At 35.8% G+C, this 23164-nt stretch overlaps 1 protein-coding gene across 1 annotated transcript in view; it reads right to left on the bottom strand.

The window, feature by feature from the left end:
* Window positions 1-22695, bottom strand: part of LOC142978579 (3-phosphoinositide-dependent protein kinase 1-like) — a 58437-nt gene extending 35742 nt beyond the window's left edge. Inside the window, exons 1-2 of the mRNA XM_076123075.1 lie at window positions 22440-22695; window positions 17660-17753 (exon numbers count right to left, since the gene is read on the bottom strand). Of these exons, the coding sequence (XP_075979190.1) occupies window positions 17660-17740 (81 nt within the window). The 5' untranslated portion in view covers window positions 17741-17753; window positions 22440-22695. The remainder of the gene's footprint in view (window positions 1-17659; window positions 17754-22439) is intronic.
* Window positions 22696-23164: the final 469 nt, after the last annotated feature.

Here is a 23164-nt window from a genome sequence, read left to right as displayed (position 1 = left end):
TAATAATAACGTGAAAACTAAACATCTCATGACGTCATATTAAGTAGGTTATTTGTACAGTTTCTTGTTTACTAAGTTTTAGTTTTTGGAGATATGACCTAGTTTTCTAATTTTGGAATAACCTCATTATTACTCACGCTCGTTCATGTGCCTATATTGATTATACGCTAAGCCTTTGATGCCAGAAATAAAGGTGAAAGGGTAACAAAAAACACATATTATAATATGTAGGCATATCAAGCCAACAATAGACCGCTACATTCTGAGCAAATCGTGGGATTTTTGTAAAGGACATTTTTACTACAATTTAAATCCACTAGAACTTTGTGGAATTTTCCTCTTCTATTGGAATTGTATATGGGAACGAAACTTTAAATTCCTGGAGCATCATCTTCATAAGAAAGATACACGTTTTTGCGATTATCATTTCATAGTTTTAAAGTAAAACTTTATTGAAACGATTTTTAGCATATTATTAATAAATCACATTTGCATGATCATAATGAGATTGCTGGTTTTATAAAAAATCCATTGCTGATTGAAGATAAAACATACCTTTTTAATATAATGAGATACATAAGATTACTGTTTTTCCTCTAAAATAGTTAAACAAATTACTTACCCAGCGATTCTGGAAGCTGTCTGGCAGGCACAAATACGATTTTATAGACATTGTCCTTTTAATTTACGTTCTATTCACTGGCATTAATGAGTTTATGAAAACAACTGGTAAACTTTTATTTTTTATTCAACACAAAATGTGTTTTGACGAGCTAAACGTGCGGAACCAAGGCAATGTTTGTTTACAAACTGAAACGGGGACATGGCACCTTTCTTGCGAAATACTTTATAAACCAATGACTAAGTGAAGTTAGCAAAACAACTTGCGTCACTCTAAGCTCAACACGCGCCCTCTGTACTCTTTTGTACAATTCGTACTGTGTATGCACACTGAATTTTCAATAATCTTCCTTATACGCTTACAGTACTTGTTTGTTCACTATTTCAAATGAATTGTCATGAAATATATTGCAATCCACACGATTTACGTCAGTAAAATGTGCCATGTATTCTGTTATTCTGTATATTTTACCCACAGTGAGTAGTGACTGGAAAGCAAACACAACATTATCTTCAGTATAAAAGAATGACAGAGTAAAAAAAAGAAAATCTGTTCGTCATTCAGATAAAATATGAACCACAAAGCTACCTACTATTTTTGCTTTATCATTTTAATCAACAATTACTAAGATAGAAAATAGATAAAGTAGAACAATATATTTCGTAATTCTTAAATTTCGGACACCAAGCTTCAGGTTCTCATGAACTATCAACTTCGTTCGTATTCAGCTCATGTATGAACAACATTTTCAAGTATCAGTACAGCTTATACGGTGACTAATAAAAATGTTTGGAATCGGATGAGGCAATCGCCAACAGATCGCTTTATTCTTCAGAATTCGGTCTATGACTAATGCTATCGAAGAATCTCATCGTGAGTCTTGTTCTTACGTTGATATATTATTAAAGAGGCTGGATTTCCCTCGTCACTCGCACACCAAAATACGATTGAAATTTTGCTGAAATATAATTAAAATATTTCCATAAATAATCTGTCCACGAAAACATTAGCGCTGAATCAATTTATAGGTTAATACTGACAGATAACAACATTTTGCGAAGACGTGAAATAGACAATCGTCTATCTATCGGAGAACTAGATAGATCACTGATTATTGATTTCTAACGGTGTTCTAAATGAATACACTTATCGCAATATTATGGTAATGTTACACAAAACCATTTTAATTGGTATTCTGCCAAAGCCATACAATACACATTATTATAATGTAGAGTTTCATCGCTTTACCTTCAACAGTTTTAAAAAGGTTACAAACATTCGCATAATTACCTATGTATTAGTAATATAGGTTTAGTAGGAATAAGGGTGTAAAATATACATGTAACGACGTAATTGTATTTGAGCATTGTCAGACAAGTAGGGAATATGATTGATTGTTTACATACAAACAAATATAGTAAACATAAACCGCAACATAATAATAATGATCTAACCACCATTACGTCAGTAACATTTTATTTAACCTATGTCTCATAATGTCCTATTATAAAAAAAGTCGAAGACTAGTTATTTACTAGATACTATAGATGTCGCCAAACAACTAAAACATCAGTATGTGTTTTTAAAAGCAAACTGAACGTAGACCCAGTTCAGAGGACTCTCAGTTGACTGTTCTAATAATCGGGTGATTAAAGCGCAATAGACCTCGCCGTCGTGCCCTGCAAATCTTTCCAGGCCGGCTTAAAAAAAAAAAAATTATAATGTAGCGAAATTATTAAAGTTGTTTAGCAGCGCCTAAACATACTTAGTTAATTTTGGAATTATACTTAGGGTTACCTTTTTTGATCATTAAGAGGAAAATTTGTAATTATGTAAAAGGGGACACATAAATATGGTAAAATGACGTACGTACAAATACATTTGGATAATGTTTTGTTTGTCGTATGGTTAGTGGTCAACCTAGTGTCAAAGTTGTTCAAGCCGCCCGAGAGGCCTTTGACGTGGCTTAACGACTGTTATCTTGGTAGACAACAACCGGGACCGACTTTTAACGTGCCCTCCGAAGCACGGAGACGCCCAGTTCAAATACCACTATGCGGTCACCCATCTATGGAATGACCGCGCCAATGGTTGCTTAACCCACAGATCGTTTACCGACCGGTGAGCGCAACTAGCTATGGACGCCTCATTATTGGATAATAATACCTATTCATTCAGTTTAACAAAAGCTGCACACATTTGCATTTATATCTGAATACGGCTCAAGCAGAAACCCAGTAATAGAAGGTAAAGTTATTAAATAAAGTAGGTTTAAAAACCTCTATAGTAAAGAATATAATCGTGGCATATTTATCGCTACATTTGTGAGTGAGGTGACGCACAGCCGGGGAAATCCTACTAACTGCTTTGTTTGTTAATAAAGCACGTTTCTAGATAATCGTATTAGGCCATTGTTTTTAGGGTTCAGATAAAAATTGGATTAAAATAGTTATTAAATTAGCACGCGAGTAAAAATTTGAGAAAAATGGACGTACGCATAGCGCACGCAGTCATAAAATATAAGCTGCTTACTATATTGTTGTCATTGTGCATATTTAGAAAGACAAAAGCCAAATACATATGTAGTGAAAGTAGTTGTTTTTTACTGAATGCCTAGCATTGCCTGGGCACTTGGCCGCGAAATATATATACATGATGAGTTAAGGGTTTTACCGAATTGTAGTAACGATAGTTTCAAAGATAACCCTCTACCGACCCGCATAGTAGTATTATCTCTAAAAAATAACCTAAAACATACTGTAGGTATCATTAAAATATTTCATTTTGTATTGGGGAAAAACCTTCAGCCTCGAAACAAAAAACATATAATTAAACAGAACCCAAAAACAGTCTAAGTTTATCAATCTAGAAATAACATCAAAGGGTTTTCATCTGCTTAGTACCTGTGTATTGTAAATTAAGGTAAAATGCACGCTAGTCTAATTAATCTATGAAGTATAGTCGGATAGTGCTACAAATTATTAGCTATTTTAGTTTTATTCTGGATTCAGCGCGAAGAAAAATGAACATTTCGGAACGGGAAGTTTGTTATGAAGACATATTTACACATATTTAATTTCAATATTACTGGAAGGAAAGTCCAGCTTTTAAGAAAAATGTTTTAAAGATTTCAGGATACGGCTCTATAAATAATCATTGCGTATAATTGTTTACAACGTTGCTTAATGGTTTTACTATGAATTGTCGAGTCGTTCAAATAACACTACCACATGACTGTGTGGATGTCGTAAAAGCAGCGTGTAGGAGTTCCAGGCAAATCTATCTTCATACCCGTGAATGTTTACAGATAATTCTGGAATGCTGCGCTAGATAATAATTTAACGCGTTAATTAACTTCGATATTAGATTTTATTTATTTATTAAACTACTAGCTGACCCGTGCAACTTCGCTTGCGTCACATAAGAGAGCCATGATTTTTCCCGTTTTTTGTAACATTTTTCACTGGTGCTCTGCTCCTATTGGTCGTAGCGTGATGATATATAGCCTATAGCCTTCTATCTTACACTGAAATATTTTTTCAAATCGGACCAGTAGTTACTGAGATTAGCGCGTTCAAACAAACAAACAAATAAACAATCAAACAAACATACTCTTCGGCTTTAAAATATTAGTATAGATAGGATTGCGAGTAAAGTTCCCGATACAGACACGAATTTGAGATAAAAATAATTTAAAGTGACTCTTCTGGATGTTTGTCTTGCTTTTTGACGCGTAATTTTTGCCTGATGAGCAATACAATAGATTTCTGACTGCATTAATATACCCGAAGAGAAGGGTCTTTATATTCTACACGTTCCAAGTTTAATGTGATTTTCAGAATCTAAGTCCTGTATTTTTTCCGTTGAAGAAGACTATATTCTGTCATACAATACTAAGAAACATAATAATTAGTTAACAAATCTTGTAGGGGTGGAAAAGACAACGGGAAATGTTGACAGTCGTGTTTGAACGGGATCGACAGCTCAGTAGATAAAATATCGTGAACTTGTTTCAATGGTTTATCTCAACGAACATAATTAGTTTTACTTTCATTGCAATCTAAAAATAACTCGTAGATAGTAGAGAAGGTTGTAGTATTACCTAGAAAATATAGTCGTAAATACGGCGCGGTGTTCGCGTCGTGACCCAGACAGGCGACCTTATGCGCAGCAACCTTCGGTATTAACGGAACTCGGTATGTACAGCTGTGGACTTATGTAACGTTGGCGTGTACGGTGCCCCCGCGGCCCGCCTCCAGGTCGCCTAGCTAGGCGCCTACCTGCGTCGCCCGCGCCCCAACCCTCGCCTGAACACACCCAGCACCCACACTCCCACCCAGCTGCACTGCACCACGACCTTCTGGCCTTTCTGCTGCAGCATTTAACGCGACCCACATACAACTACTCTATACAATCTTATATAAACCCTGTGCTGTATTGTATTCATTGACGTCATTTAGTTTAAAGTTAAGCGACTATCTACGTCGAGCTTTTAAAATTGGCAAATACTATATTCCAAGGAACCTTCATAGTTTCATTTGATATAATTGTACGTATAACTTCAGTGAACGTATTAATTGCCGCATAAGTTCTCATATAATAGCCAATACGTAGGCTTATTTTATACCTAATACAAGACAAAATTAGACGTCTCTCAGCCTGCTCACTCAACTTCATAGAAGAGTTTAAGGCTTTTGTAAATCATCTACATCTATGTTTTTCAGAAATTATGTATAAATAAATAGATAGTAATACGTGTGCGTCAGCAACGTTGCACAAGCTGTTTTCGTAGTCATTATTTGTAACGGTTTATTGTAAACACACGTCGCTTCTATATCCTTGGAATCCGTACTACGGGACAATTTAACGTATAATTATTTACGTCATCATTGGAATAGCCTTAGAAGCAATCACAAAGGTTATACAAGCGAACAAACTGCGCAATTTCCAGTGGCACGTCACGCGCCCCGCGTCGTGAACCGTGAGCGCTGTCAAGTGGGCGGATATACCGTTTCAGTTTCAGGCTTTAAATGAAAACATTGTGCAACCCTCCAATAACGTAACATTTCAATGGTTTTGCGATTAAATTTCACTTGTTGGCGAAATCATTTGAAATGTCATGATGATAACTTCTATTGCACCTTGTATCGCCTTCCCCTTCACTGCACAATGTTTGTTTAACTCTTATCAAAGCTTTATCAAAATGCACATAATATTATTTATTTGTTTAACAGTGTGTCCGAGTAGTATAATATAGGTATCTACCTGCCGCCGTATGAATATTAAAAGTAAGTAACCTACAACATAACGACCTGTTACAAATAGGATGGAAAGTTTAAGGCTGGCCGGGATATTAGGGGTCTCAAATGTCATAAGTTTTAATCCTAGATTTTCACGTTATGAAAAGTTATATTTGAGTTTAATTCTATCTAATATATAAGCAATGTTTAAAAATAATAAGTTATGTGCGCAGAAATTACAATTAAACTACTGTAACAAGATATCTATACTAATATTATAAAGCTGAAGAGTTTGTTTGTTTGTTTGTTTGAACGCGCTAATCTCAGAAACTACTGGTCCGATTTGAAAAATTCTTTCAGTGTTAGATAGCCTATTTATGGAGGAAGGTTATATGCTATATATCATCACGCTACGACCAGTAGGAGCAGAGTACCAGTAAAAAATGTTACGAAAACGGGGAAAAAATTGACCCATTCTCTCTTATGTGACGCAAGCGAAGTTGCGCGGGTCAGCTAGTGCTTAATAATTACGAGAGGTAGAATAAAAAATGCTTTAAAAGAATAGTTTGTTTTTCCTAAGAGGTATAGAAACAATAAAGTTTTGACTCATAATTCAATCTCTAGCTGCATGTATATGAATGGAGAACAACGGAATAGAAATCCACTAATAGTTAAATCCACTAATAAAAGTCTTAATAGATTACAAATATGTATATCTTGAAGGTGCGTGAAGTCTGCCAATTGTTAATCAGTTCTTGGCGTCGAGGTAGACTTCGGCCTTAAGCCTCCCATTCTAAATAATGTGGCGATTATTTAGCTGTCACATGGACAAGGCACTGACCATGGACATGATACCAATCCTGATTTGTGCAACTAACCAATTATTTACATGACGGACTGTTCAAATAGATTCTTGAGTAGTTAAAGCAACTGAAATGAACCCGTATTTTCCGTTAACTCAACAACTTCGATTAGTGATCATTTTCACTATATAAGTACCTGGTATACGCGTAAGTATCTATCTAACAAGTTAAAGTCAATTATGTCACAGAACATTTTAAACTAGCTGAACCAATTTGTGAATCCTAGATGTCACTATCAACATTTACCTAATTTTTCTTATTTTATAATGGGCAACAATAAGTGCTAGAAAAGCGATTCTCCATTAAGTATGTTTTCAAGGTAATCATCGTATTTACAGCATTGTGCAAAGCAAAGATAAACTATTTGATAATAGAACAAAGTGTCCACGCAAGAGGATTATAACGATTTCCGTGCAGCTCTATAAGTGCAGTGTTACATAAACAATGTTAAATGCATTCTGTTGTAAAGTGAAGGGCGTTATGTAGGGCGCGCCTAAGCCGACAGTTACGTATAAGTACTCAGATACACACTACATATCGCACACCCCGTGATAATATTATGAGTGTCAACAATAGTAACGACAAAAGGCCCTATGTTTTGAATAATAAGCGTTCTTACAATGTTAAACTTTAACCAGAACAGCATGTATAGAAACAGATTATATTCTGCAGTTTAATTTCCGACATTAGTGAAGGCAAGTGCAAGTGTACGCATACGCCCCCCACCGGCGCGAGGCGCCGTAGTAATGGAAACCACGTGCTAAATTAGTTTTGCACGTGAAATCAAGTCATCCGATATTGCGATGTTCGTCTAGCAAACGCGTGCTAACAAATCGAAGTAATATTATACCCGGTACCTACTGGGTTCGAGTGTTTACTTTAAAAATTAAAACAGCATTAGAGCATGGAAAATTGGAAACGAACTTTCCAAAAAATATGAAAACAGTACAAGTAAACATTTTTTCCGCCAAATCAATTTTTATCGCTATGTTAACAAATAGGATTACAGTCAGTACGATGGGGAAATCCTATGAGCAATATGAACATAACGTAGAGGTTGGTCAGTAATGATTGTCTACGTACATTTTTGTTATTAGATTAGAAATACGATTTGTAATCATAAATCTGTGATTTTACCATTGAGCTAGAGATACCAATCAGGTTTTTAATATCTAAATTGAACACCAAAAACATGACGAAAACTGAAAATATATTACTAATCCAGGTAAGAAAAAATCATGTGCACTTTAATAATTTTTTTGTTTTTGCTATTATCAACATAACATTGCAACATTGTGTTGATAAATGATAACGTTAAGTGTCATATATGTGGAAAACAAGTGAAATAAATAACTCGTTAAGACATAAAGTACTTACCTGTGTACTGTACCTACGTACACAAGTTCTATGAAACATAAAAGTGTTGACGTCATTCGATTGTGTAAACTAAAAATAACTAGAAATCACACTTCTATCAGTTGGTATTTTATCAGTTCTAGTAACTAAAGCAATAACATCCGTTATCCAATTGATTTTTTATTGTCGGTTTCACCCAACACGTCATCGATATGTAACTTGACAAATAAGTGACACCAAAATTAAATAATCGTTGGTTTTAAATTATGATTTATTAAATTTAACAACAGCGCTGAGACATCTGAGGATGTCAGTATATTCATTAAATACGCATCAAGTTCAAAACATTACTGCGGTCATTCTTACTATCAAAATAGATGCATAACATTATAATTGCAGTATGCAGTAGAAGTGGGGTGAGGTGACACGGGGTGGGTGGCGGCTGTGGGTCGAAGGGTGGCGAGGTACGCCGGCGGGGGCTGTGGGGCGAGTGGGCAGACAGAGGCCGGGGGTGTACTATCGGACGCGACGGGCGCTACGTCACTTACGGCGCCACGTGCACGATCAATAGTGACGTCGTAGTGGCGGCGCGCGGGGAGGGCGGGGAGGGCGGGCGGCCAGGCTGCGCGCGCACTACCAGTCAGCGACCTACTTACGATTACGTTTCACGTACCGTCTACGTAACGCGATCGAACTCCAGAATGGGGGTGGCGCGACAAGACAGCCACGCTGGCGCAAGCGCGCTCTACAAAACTTGCTAGACGATATCATCTGCAAATTACTAACATAAATTCTACAAGGATTCGACCATGAAACTTATTCTACCCAGTTACACACATCAGACATCAAAACAACGTCTGGCTCCATTTCGACAGAAACAAACAAACAAACAACTATTCAGTAAAAATATAAGCGCTAAATGCAAAATAAAATGCAATTACGCTCTTTTGAACAAGAGCTATACAAGTAAAATGACAGTAATTTACGAGCTCTATATCATAAAATATTAAGGAGAAGTACAAGGCTACTACGGATCAATACATTGGTTGGTGGCCACGTGGTTGCAATCCACGTGGGCACCAACGAGGAGCAGCGTGCTTATATAAAATAGAACCTTTAGATATAAAGAGAATGCAAATATACGGATGTTAGGACTACTATTTAAAATTAAAGGCATATAAGTAAGCTAAATGATCAGGAGTTACAACCAATCGAGACACACTTGCTTTAAAACATCATCTTAAATGACCGATATTTTGCAATGCTTACAGGTGCTGGAGCCTCTAATCTATACTACTACAGCAAAACACAGCACGTTTAAAGTCAAAATTCAAAATCCAATTAGTAAACTGGCTTTTTCTTAGAAAAATTTTGTTAAGTACTTATGACGGAAATATTAAGATACAGGCGATGTTATTAAGTTTTGTAGATACAAAACAAACGATTTAAATAAAAACTACGTTTCTCGGTATTGATAAGAGCACATATTTTAGCAATTAAAAGTGTAAGTATGCATGTGGGTATACTGGGTATTGCCAATTAGTAGTTCGGTTTTGTTATTCATAGAGTATTTTGCTATCGTGCGGAATTATGAGTGCAATCACGAGTAGCGACGTAACAACTGGCAGCCGTGGCCTACTTGTGTTGGGGACAGGTCAGCTCACTGTCAGCTTACGATCATTTACATACATATCATAGAGAACACCACGTGGGAACCACGGCTGACAATGGCACCGTTGGCTTTTGTGCACGTAGAATGCAACATACTTAAATAACTTTAACTATGTGCAATAAGGTATGTACATAAAAGATATGATAAGTTTTAAATTTTTCAATATTTCCCAAAAGAAATAGCAAAACCAGATGAGTAAAAGAGAAGAGAACTTTTGCTGAATTTGTTTCCGATCGAGGACATAGCTACAATTGGAGCTTAACGGCTGCAAAAGTTTGCTGAATTGAATGTCAATTCTACCGTTGTTTGCTGTGACCGCTAATAACATCGAAAAAACCCCACGTCGTTTCTGAAGACGCTCAAAGATTACTTTTGAGTCGAGATTTTCCTTGTGTTAAGTACAGGAAAAACATCAATACTGCACCGAGTGCAAAGTTTTATTACTGTTATTAATACTGAGGATTATTTGCAACTCGACAAAAACTTAAGGAATTAATGAACAACCGATACCTAGCTGTTTACGTATACTAGCATTTTTGTATTATTTGACAGGTGGAAAATGTTACTCTACAGATAAACTATGCAGTGGTTTACGTAAGTGGAACATAAAGTGGTGCACCGGAAGTAGTCGGTTCCATGTACAATTGCACAACATTGTGGTGTTCTGCGTGCGCATACCTTTGGATCCCGTTGACGGGGCTGATCAATAAAGGGGACCCAAACAAACGGGCGCTGCGGCGGCGTGGGCGACTGACCTATTTACCGCGACCAGGCCGCCGTGCCGGATGCACCAATATTACATCCAACTTGCAGCTTGCATAACAGCCGCTCTTTATTTACTACATCACCAACCAAAATAAGGAAAACACAAGCATCTGTCAAGTTTGTACTGATTTTACAAATCATTCTTGGAAGATGTTGCCTGCCGCCTTGGCAGGTAGATCTGATATAAATTATTACATTTGTAATTTATTTTTTCTTTTCGATATGCACTTTCCGATTAGTTTTCGTACCTAGTTAGTGTTTAAATATAAATTTAGCTTGAAAGTCCTACTTTAAGGGAGGAAATTTTACGAAAACTTTGAATAAACGATATGTAGTAAAACGCGTCTCCAATAGGAATTAACATAAAAAATTATGCAACAAGCAGCTCGGAAAATGTTTCAGTAAGGGCCAAATTCACTACTTATGGATAAGTGTTCGGTAATCTATTTGACAGATAAAGTAAAAGTACGAAAACGGTTTCCACCTATAAGCTAACTGATACTCTTACTGATGATCCAGAAATGGTACAACTGGTCCCGACACATAATATAACATTTAAACACAGTGGGCGCGAGTCTCGTCGAGATGCGACTGCATAGCTGATAATAAATTGCCGCTGATAAAAATAGAGTGATGTAAAGATCGTGACGTGCGAGACGCGGTAAGCAAAGGTTGTCGTATTATTAACACATTCTAATTTGGGGGACCCAAACAAACCATCGCGAGCAGGTGACCCACATTCCGGCTGCGTCTGCTAGCCGGGCGCAAGGTACGGCATGATTCATACAGGAGGCGCGCCGCGGCGCGTCGTCCGTCCTGCCTCGTTACACCCGGTTAATCCCGCTCGATACAAGTATTCAGTCTACTCTTTCAAAGCGCACGCCGACGCAATCCCTGCTAATTACTTTCTTTGCTCAGTCTCCAGTTATATTAAGTAAGCAACCGAAATCAATAACATCTGACATCGTAGTATCTGATCAGGCATTCTCTCGCTGCGATGTAAACCTCTAGAGTTTTACTGTATACTTGCAATATGGCAATGTTAGTTTAAAGAGCGCTTTAAAATAGAATGAGCACATTGCATTGTATGGCGCCAGGAAGACAGACATATAAGCCCGTATCAAACGTGGGCTTGTTTAATCGGTTGACCCAGTTTCGCAGCGCAGTCGCAATTCAGCGCAGCCGCACCGTGCGCTTTCAGTTCATACCCTTTTAGAATTCGCTTGATTTTGTTTTCCTTAGCTTTGGACACATATTTTTGTCATTTCACCTGATTTTATATTTAATGCTGGTTAATACCGCATTGAAAGTAAAAACATCGAATAGATCGTGAGTATGTAAATTGTGGATCTAACGTAATCTTGTTTTTGAAAGCAGACCTAAACATATTGTTTTGTGCTGCATATTTTTAATTATATGGGTTATAGAGTTAATTACATAATATAGGTTAATACAAAACAAAACGATAAAATCAGCGCTTTAGCTACACCCGACTTTCCTACATACATTAACGCTTGTCCGGCTTGGCTAATCTCTTCCTTAATGAACTGACATTTACATACCAATTGCATAACGTTTGCATGATAGTACAGGTATACCACATACAAAGATGGATGCTTAAATTTTGACTCAAAAAGGTGTTTCGAAACTAACATCAATTACATAATTATGCCTCGCAACTCTCTAAACAGGCTTTTAATGTGGAGAACTCGTTCTATGCGTATGAATGGATTCGGAATGTAACAATACAAACCGGAGTACTCGTGTACAGGTAACATGAAAAATGCACAGGCGCGACCTTAGCCCACTTGTGAGCGACAGTGAGGCGGCGCGGCGGCGGCGGCGTGCGGTGCGCCGTAGTGGAGCACCGAGCACTCGTCGGCTGCGTGAAGCCCCACAACCAACTGTGACACGATTTCGAAACAGCCCGGTAGGTTGACTTGATTGATGCAAGTTGTGGTGGTTTTGAGTTATGTTGCCACTGTGGATCGCGTGTAAATGACACCAAAACCTTTCTTTCTTAGCTTCAAAGCCTGCCGACTTCCAGTTCTTTTCGAACCAATGTCTTCGTAAAATAACGCAATCAAATTTAAACATCCAACAAATTATGTAATCATTTTTGAAAAATAAGAAGGCCGCTGTCGTCCACTCTTTCTGTCGACCAAGGACTATTCCGGATTCTACTGCAAATGCTATTCAGTTAAACATGCAGTTGTTATGAATTTACATACAAAAACCTTGATTGAACAGATACCAACACTTATTTTAAGTAAATATATTTTACCCTCAATCATGGAGATAAGAAAGCTTAGGGAAGTATGTAATGTTTTCAACAGCTGTGTTCATTTAATATTAGGTGGAATACGTTGTTAGAAGTAGAACGGCACAAAGCCACACCACGTGAGTGACAGTATGGAGGTGACGGCGACCTTGCCGTGCTCGCTCGACTCAAATAGGTATGCGCTTCAGCAAAACAACACCCACTGTATTATAAACAATATTTTTTTTATACAAACAGTGCTAGTCACATAAGATTCAATAATTCTGAAGAGTTCATTTTAAGATTTTCCGCAATACGACTTTTATCTTACGAGTAAACAATCGATGGCATAATAAATTTTTGTTTTCCGCTTATCAGTAATGATAACACAACGATTAAGAGAGCTTAACAAAGTCAGGGAAAGTAACATAAAAAACATAGATTTACTTGTCCTTGGCTTTAATTATTTCATTAAAAAACAAGAAAATACCAGGGGACTAAGTATAAGAAATTCTATTACTGTTTCAGAACATCATTGATCAAAACCGTTAAGTGTATCCACCCGTACCCAGCTGTAGCAGCATGTATCCAGTTCCAAACATTGTATCAAAACAATCCTCGTTTCCTTATAAGTGATGACTCAAGTTCTGACTTTAGTCAGATAAGATGACATCAACCAGGAAAGTCAATTAACTTAATTCATGATGACTATGACTAGATGCAAATCAAACAAGAGGGGGCTCTAAACAAGTTACTGTATAGATGTTTACGATAGGATATTGAGCCGTTAGTGTCGAGACGTGACAAAGCAGTTTCCATAACTTGTACTATGTATTTTAAGAGCGAAGGCTTCATATACCGAAGTACTCATACTTACAATATATTTCAACACTTTGCATCCTAATGAATATGTATGTGAATGCTATAATAAAGTGTAATTAACCGCCTTGCGAACTCAATGTCAAAGTTTTGATTATAAACATACAAATATTTGTTTACGTGGAGGTAAACTTAACATATTAAATGTTTGTGTTTCAACAACAGGTTTCTGAAGATGTTGATTTCAGAATGTTATCTTTAAAGTTCCTCAAATCATTTTGATAGATCCATCGTAATTGATCAAATTGGTATATCATTACCTCGACCTACTGGCATAATCTTTAACAATAAATACATAAGGCTATAACATATGAGACAAAAGGTTAATTCCCTATACGTTTGCAAGAGATATTGCATGTTCTGTGCAAGTTTTCAATTATAGGAATGTTTACCAACTTTTTAACGTGCAAGATACATCAATCAAAATATTAAATGAATTAGTAAAATAAAAATGCTTGGAAAGACGTGGGTGTTATTTTCTGGCAATTTTGATAATTTTATAATAAACGTAAAACAGTTTTATGAACTGTTGTTGTTGTTGTCACAGAGCGATGATTAAGATGTGTTTTTCAACGTCTTACACAAAGGCGTTACTCAGCAGTTTTACTCACATATTTACTGTGTTTAAATCGCTGTTATTTTGAGGTCATTTCCAAGAACCTCGTATAGTCGTATACACGTGTTTTCTTTGCAGCGTGTTTTTGTAACATTATAATTCAATTTTAATGTATCATCATTATTTAAAACTGCCTAAAAACCATACAATACCGACTTTTATTTCAGTGCTTATGTTGATTGTTATTGCGCAGATATGTATGTGTTTTCTGATATAGGCTTTAGAATTGACTGTGGGGTGTGAAGGAACCAGTCCACAGAGTGTAATGAAAGAAGTAGCATAACATAATGCACTGTACGTATGTGTAGATCAAAGCGGAGAGGTCGACATTACGAATGTAAATATCTTGGTTAAAATTAACTGAGTGTGTATTTTAATAGCTTAATATCTAATTGGCTGCAGTGAACGCCTATCCACAGCAAGAGCAACAGATAACATTTAGCACTCAAAGCATTGTGAAATACTTAATAAATCGATTTACATAATAATACAACTTGCTTTAAATCCTGTTTAAATAGCAAGCAGTTACTCTCGCAATACGTCGAGAAAGAGAGAGTCAATCGTAGCCTCGTTGTTGCAATAGTTTTGCAAAAACACCGCCTCTAGCAAGGCTGTCGACACGATGCCGACCGCGCACCCGGATCCGTACAGATGGTTACGTACCGTTCAACAGGCACATAACTTTTGCGCACATATCTACTTAATGTACAATCTACTGTATTTATTCACAGTTATAACAACACAGTTACAGATACATCCATATTTAAAAGCATTCAACGAAATGAACACGTTAATGAATAATAGATAATAGTAAAATATCTTGTGTGCATTACATACACGTCTGAGGAAGTCCAATGTTCATGGCAATTTTCATTAGTCTCCACCACAATCAAACAACAGGTAAATTATATTTTATAACATTTGACATTTTCATTTTAACCGACGAAATCAATTTGAACGTACGTATTTTACAAAATTGTTAAGATAATTATTCTTTACAACCACTAAGTATACAGACAAATTAAGTTGTAATTAGCAAATCTAGGAATTGATGATTATTTACAAAGAGCGGTGGTAAGAATAATAATGTAATTACAGGTAATATAAATAAATACATATTTTGACGATTGGCCGGATCTGTCTGAGGCTAAAGCGCCTTCAGTACAGAATAATCCATAAAATTCCCTTTTGATACTGCATTTATATGCAAGAAGACAGTATAGCACGAGATGGCATAAAAACTTCATTTCATGTAATGTAAACAATCTCATTAAATTCAATGTCAATTATTTTATTCTACAAACATTATTTACTGACTGTTCGCCGATCCCGACGCTTTATTTTCTTAGCTGGTATTGAATGTCGGTCGCGTCGTATAATACATTATTTACGAGTGAATGAAGACCAAAAGAGACTGTACAAAGGCCCGTCATGGCTCGACACTCGACTGGAAAGCGAGCAATGTCTGTAATCTGTATGAAGCAATGAAGGTTTCGCTGCCGTCAAAACAAGTTGCGCAATGCGCTCGCATTCCGCTTCTGTTGCGGATGTCACACTACCGCTATCAGCTACACCGCTGCTGAGATTTTGTTTGTGTATCTTTAAAATAAAAGATTTAACGGGCACTATTTACTATTATTATTATATAATTATGTAGATTACATAGGTGTACTATCTAGTAACCAAAAGGTTTACAGTAGGATAGCTACGGTGAGAAAATACCATCAATATTTTCCGAGGAACAAGAAAATAACACTTTTCGAGAACAGAGAATGACGGGATTTAACTGTTTTACAGATTCTATTGTTGATAACGAAAATTTCTCATCACAGTATGTTTATTATTTTGCCACTTGGAGTTGGAAGTGATGCCGTTATTACATGATTCACTGGGAGTAACAAACAAAACACTCAAGTTTATACTAACTGTGTAGGTAATAATCTACTACAGTCATGTTTACGAATAACAACTACTAATAGAAAGTATGTTTATCGCATCAACTGTTTTTCCTTATCCTTAGCCCCCATAGAACAACACACGTTTTTGAATAAGGAAAATGTTACAAAATAAATTTCTAAAGGCTTTGAAAAAGTTCGTTTTGTTGGTCAAGTTGCAAGAGTTTTGTTGGTTTAATTTGTGGAAATGGTCGTGGAACACTAGATGCTGTAAGATTGTTTTTGTACGCGTTGTTTGTAAACAGGATCTGTTACCGTTACGACATAGTTCTGTTTCAAAACAAACGCAAAATATTACCGTTATGTAACATAGAAAGTTCGTGTAAATAATCATCGCTAAGTATATAAAATAAGGCAGAGTAATAGCGGTAATACATACGTATTGTTATTATTACATACTGGCTTACTTATGTTTTACAGTTATTCAGGTGTTTTATCTTTATAAAATCCAAGTTATAAGCTTACGATTAATAGGGTCTAATTGACGATTTTACGTAAGTAACAAGTAAGTCTGTAAGTTTAAAGTTTTACTACTTTTTATATTTAAATTATACATAACATACGATAGTATAGTCTAGTATAAAAAATTCTGTCTGCATGATAGAATAGAGAGTCTAGCTGATTCTGTGAACGGAAGCCATTGGAAAGAGTTATAATTTAAATGTAGGCTGCAGGGCGCATCCCCACCCCACAGAGATAAGATAAGATAATAATAATATTATGTAAAGATACGAAATAAAGTTCAGTGGGTATCTAGTCAGTGAAAAAAATGCCAGACTGCGACCGATTGTTAAATATAATAGACTGGACAATCAGCATAGATTTTCATGGATAAATCACAATAATAAGTATATTTATTTTATGGTATGTTGGTTTCGCAACGGTTGCATATGACAGGGACGGGACGTGGCATTCACGCAGCCGCGGTCACGTTGCGTTTGTTTGTAAACATGCATTACATATCTACTGACTGGTGAAGGTTACTTGTAACAAACATGTACCAGGTGGTTTCACTTTACCGTAGATCCAAGTCATAATATATTATTTGTTTTGACTATCTAAGCTATAAACGCATTCATCAGCAATAAACCCAAATAAATGAGAATTTTGCTATTTGGAATAGGCAACGATGGTAATCGCTGTTTTCCTAAGTATCTTGCCCTAAACTACGTCAATTAGGAGAAAGTGACACTTCAAAACGTTGTTTTCGTTGACTATGCTGTTGTACAACATTTTCACATTCAGACTCTATTAAATTAAATGTAATTTATAAATAAACCACGGTAGATAACGATGTTCAACGTTCAACACAAGTGACGCATTACGTAGAATTTCACCTGCATACCTAAACTGAATGAATCAGTGTTTACTACACATTCTTTAAAAGACAAGCGAGTTGCGATACCATAAAAGGCTCAGTTTCTTACTTACCTCGTTCCGCAATAACGGCCTGGTTATGTGCGTATGACGCCTTAACCTAGATGCTGGCGCCCTTGGTAGCCATCTGTCCATGTACTAACTGTTCCTGGATAGAAAACATAATAATTAGAACATAAATATACTGTATTGCTGTTAATTATTGTTAAAATACAATGTGTGGTAAATTTAAACCGTGATGCCTATAGACAAGTTACCTACAATATGGTCGTGCATGCTCGTAGTTCATACTCATGTAATCTCTCGTCCAAAGGCAGATTTCAAATAAAAGTTAGCAAGATTCAACATTTTTCATCAGTGTTAATAATACTTTAGTCTGTTAAAGTACTAAAAACACTTTTTATTTATACACGGTTGCTGATAGTCAGCTTAAAACAATTTAAGCAGTTATTTATGATATTTATTCCTAAGTACAAGCCTTTTCAGGGACAGCAGTTAATACACAAATAGCCAGATTCACCAATTCTGAATGAGTATCGGATAGTTTATCAGAATGAATTTTGTCAGTTTTTGACACATGAGCAGTACTACTGTACTTAATCGGATAGGCTATTCGACACTTATCCATTAGCTGTAAAACTGGCTTTTAGTAGGTACCTATTCGATATTAGTATACGTTGAGTTACTCAATAGTGGGTAGAGTAGGACTAGATAAAATGATAATGTGAGATGAGAGTTTCTGGGGACCAAACAGGGAACGTAAGGAACTTTGCAAAATACTTAGTTCTTGCACCAATGCCAGACTGTTTTGGTGAAAGTATCTAAAATACACAAGCAGACGAACGTTATTTAACTTCGTAGCTATACGGTTCTGGTAAACAAATTTAAACATCTACCTCTATGGCTCTATTATCTGAATAGGGATAGAGTTCTTCAACTTTTAAAAACTAGGTACGTCATTATATTTATAGTCTTTACAGTGGTGTGCCATGTTTATACATCACAAAAACTTGATAAAATTGTTCTGTAAAAAAGGCAATTAAGTCCGTTCGGTCTAAAAAAAAGCTCAATTTCAAGATGACTTCGCATTGAAAAAGTGCATCGTACAAAATTTTAAAGAAAAACTACGGAGCTAAAGCTATTTATTGGTATAATTTTGGTGTATTATCTGTTAAAAGGGTATAATAAATGAAAAATCAGGCATTAGTGCTTTTGACTGAAACATTTTTTCATTTTAATAGGTTACTGGCGACTAAGCGGAGCGGAGCAGGAAAAGTCTGCCCACGATTAAGTTTACTAAGAGATTAAGCATGAGACTTAAATTCGATATTAAATATAAAATTGAATTTACCAACCATGAAAAATCGGAGACGTCATGCCAACTGCTATTGAATGTTCCTAATTAAAGGTGACCAATACAATTTTCGGACTTCTCAAGAGTTGGTAAATATTTGCTTTTGCTATACGTTTTAAGATATAATAGACGTTCGGGACTTAATAGTACAAAATAAATACATGAAGAACCAAAAACGAAAAGTTTGGTTATATTAAGCAGATCGAAAAAGATACATGCTATAAATATTGATTTACTTATCAAAATAAAGAAGTTTAGGGTAAACCACCCAGTAGTCAGCCTTTTAGTGAAAATGTCAATTTGATTTAGCCATATTTTTAACATTTACTACTAGATGTAAAATCATTAGGCATTGTATGAAAGGTAATTTATTAAACTTTAAGAAAAAAATAAAAAAATATCATATTTATAAGATTATTATGGAAAAAATCCACATTAAACAAAATATGGCACTTTTTACCAGTAGTCAGCCCCATTTCGCCAGTAGTCAGCCATGTCTTACCCAGTAGTCAGCCTCTTACTTACTCAATACAAATGTTCTATTTTAAATATATTTTTATTGAAATCTCCAGGAAATAAAGCACATTTGCAATAATACCATGCAGTACAATTTATGCATCCATTAATTTTTAACCCCCGACGCAAAAAGAGGGGTGTTATAAGGTTCGACGTGTCTGTCTGTGTGTCTGTCTGTCTATGGCATCATAACTCCCGAAAGGATGCAGTGATTTCAATTTAGTTTTTTTTTAATTAAAGGTGACATATGTGCGAGTGTTTTTAGACATGTTTGATGAAAATCGGTGGAGCCGTTTAAAAGTTGTAGTGGGTTAAAGTGGGGAGATTAACCGAATGTCTGCAAATTTACTCGGACGGGGTCTCAAATGGCTTCGCATGCTGAGAAAGCTGGTGGTGGGAAAGTCAGAATGGCTTAACCTAACCACCAACCTATAAAAAGTATGAAATAAAAAAATATATTGTGAAATCGGGGGTTTTCAAGATTTTAATTTATAGTTATTAGCACTTAGGTAATTGATTTCTAAATGTTTTCTAGTCAATCTTTCTTCACACGGTTCACAGCGATAAAAGTTTATTTTCTGTTCCTTTATTCCTTTTGTTTTTCAACTCTCCCCAATCTACAAAAGATGCTCTCTTCTATAAAACTATTTTAGCTTTCTTTATGTGTTGAAACATAAGTCAATGGTAGGCTAGGAAATAGAAGGTAGATGATAGAAGTGACTGGTATCATTCCTTTCTTTTCTCATTTCCCAAAATTCCTTCGTGTTTCGGAAGGCATGGTAAATTGTAGGTCCCGGCGGGCATTCAAGGATCTCTGGCAATCGTTACCATTAGTCAGAAGCTTGAAAATCTGATAACCAGTCTTATGGTAATCGTGGTATAGCCCAGGTAACTGGGTTGTGGAAGTCATATAGGCAGTTGCTCCATGTAAAACACTGCTATTCAGCTGCATCCGGTGAAACTGGAAGCTGATTCCAGCATATCGTGACCAGTTTCTTAAGGCAGTCATTTGTTTTTGGGAGTGCACTTAGTCTAGCTTACAAAGCCCCGTATGGTACGGGGCATTTGTGCGACTATTAAACGATTTCGGACTTGTAGTGTCATAATAATGTGTGAAATGCCAAGTACTCGTTTCCATGATTTTCATAACATTTCTGATCGCCACCATAGCACATGACAATTATTCCTCTTTATACAGATCTTTTGGTCTTTTTGATATGATACTATTCGAAAACAAGTAACTAAGTTTTGTGCCAACATAGCCGTCCACAAATTTGAACCTTAATGAAAGGATTTAAGACCCAATTTCATTTAGCAAAACTGACGGCCGACTATGGGATATGTAGGTCCAATGGCCTCATGAAATTCACTGACTTTATATGCGGCCGACTACTGGTAAAATACTATTTTTGTCTTAGAAGAGTTTAGCTCAACGCAATAGTTATGTTGAGAAGTATTCGCCCTGTTAATTTCAACCACATATATGAGAATTGCAAAAAAACCAGTAGTCAGCCACTCATGGCCGAGTACTGGATCAACCTCATATTTTGCAAACCCAATAGTCGGCCACGTTAATTTATAATACAAAAGACAAATAAAACGCCTGCAATGCATGATTTTATCGAAGATAAACTATTAAATACTAGCATAAAATATCAATTCGTTCCATATTGCATCAAATTCATTTAAAAACATGCCAAAAACTAAAACACGAATCCTTAACAAAAAAATAGCAATGGCGACGTTTTTGCCCATGTCTTTCATGGCAGTTCATAAGAATGAGTGTAACACGTCAACCTGCCATGCTATCGAATCGTAATTGTGCATATTAGTCAATAAGATTATACAGATTCGATTAATGATTATTTTATTGGTCTTTACTATTTTCTACACTAATTATATGGATATAAAGCCTGTAAAGGCTGACTACTGGTTGAGGGCTGACTACTGGGTGCTTTACCCTACTTTATTAACCGTTTTTGATAAAGGAGGAGGTTCTCAAGTCCATTGTGTACTTTCTTTATTAATTTTTATGGCAACCTCATATTTTTTTACTGGGTGGACTGTTTCTGTTGACGAGTATTTATTGTTTGAAATCAAGTGTTTCTTAATGTGGAACCATTTAAATTAAATCTGACTAGTAGGTACCTTTGTATTCTCCTTTACAATGTGTAGGTACCTACATTAGTATATTATCTACTTCGACGATGGTTATTATGTATGACGTTTGCTGTTTTCGTTGAAGTCGAATTTTATTTTTTAAATCAGAGGCATTATTGAATAGGTATTACGTACAAGTAGGTACCTACCAACTAATTAAAAATTAAATTATTTCAGTTTATACCTATCTACCTTAGTAGAAATAAATGCGAGTAGGTAGGTACCTACTCCGTTAGTTTGACGACGTTATCTATCTACCACTTTTCTATTTACATTTTCCTGCCTAGGTATATAATAATCTAAATAATATTATGTATGAACGCGGTACATATTAAAAATATAACTTAGAAAAATCATAAATAAAAAATGGTAATTTATTTCAGAAAGTAGGTAATGCGGTGGAAAAGGAGGACGTGCTTATTTATATGCTTTAGTATGTTAAACTTAAAAAATATAAGTAGGTTCATAGGTATATAGCTAAGTATAGTTATGGCAATAAATACATAGGTACTTACCTAGATTTATTAAAAGACGTGAATTAAAATTAGTGTAGAGTATTAAGTAAGAATATGAGACAAACTCTTCAAATTGCAAACGAAATTATTGATAAACAAACGACATTGACTTGACAAGATTAGATTCAAGGTCGTCGTGTCTAGCTATGTAGGTATGAATAAAAGTTGGGTTATGTGGCAATAGAAAATTAAAAGAAGCGTTGAGATACGTCACAATAAGCTAAATACATGGTTAATTTACACAACACGCAAAAAAGACAATATTATACTAGTAACATGCCATACCTACCATTACAATTTCAGCCATTGCAAAATTATGACCTCGATTATTAAATTTGTTACAATTCTCACCACAAACACCGAAATTTATCGACGTGTAAGGATCTGTTGTTCTCTTTTTTGTCTATAATATGAATTATGAATACACAAACGAACACAGCAATACACTAGTATGTTTGATTGCAAATTCTCTAAAAAAACAATCACTTAAAAATTATTACTATCAGCCATTCAACCCAAAATCCAGCATGACTGACTACTCGTGGTTGGACATTACGCCATCTCGTGACCACTAGTAAGATTGAAGTAGGTAGGAGGATACGCGCACCCAAGCGTTATCAATAGCATGCTTGTATCAATGCATGTAAAACTGGCTTTTAGTAGGTACCTATTCGATATTAGTATACGTTGAGTTACTCAATAGTGGGTAGAGTAGGACTAGATAAAATGATAATGTGAGATGAGAGTTTCTGGGGACCAAACAGGGAACGTAAGGAACTTTGCAAAATACTTAGTTCTTGCACCAATGCCAGACTGTTTTGGTGAAAGTATCTAAAATACACAAGCAGACGAACGTTATTTAACTTCGTAGCTATACGGTTCTGGTAAACAAATTTAAACATCTACCTCTATGGCTCTATTATCTGAATAGGGATAGAGTTCTTCAACTTTTAAAAACTAGGTACGTCATTATATTTATAGTCTTTACAGTGGTGTGCCATGTTTATACATCAC

This window comes from Anticarsia gemmatalis, chromosome 14 (assembly GCF_050436995.1).
Source record: "Anticarsia gemmatalis isolate Benzon Research Colony breed Stoneville strain chromosome 14, ilAntGemm2 primary, whole genome shotgun sequence".
NCBI classification, from domain to species: domain Eukaryota; kingdom Metazoa; phylum Arthropoda; class Insecta; order Lepidoptera; family Erebidae; genus Anticarsia; species Anticarsia gemmatalis.
Note: the sequence above shows the minus strand (reverse complement) of the source record. Positions and strands in the feature narration are given on the sequence as shown.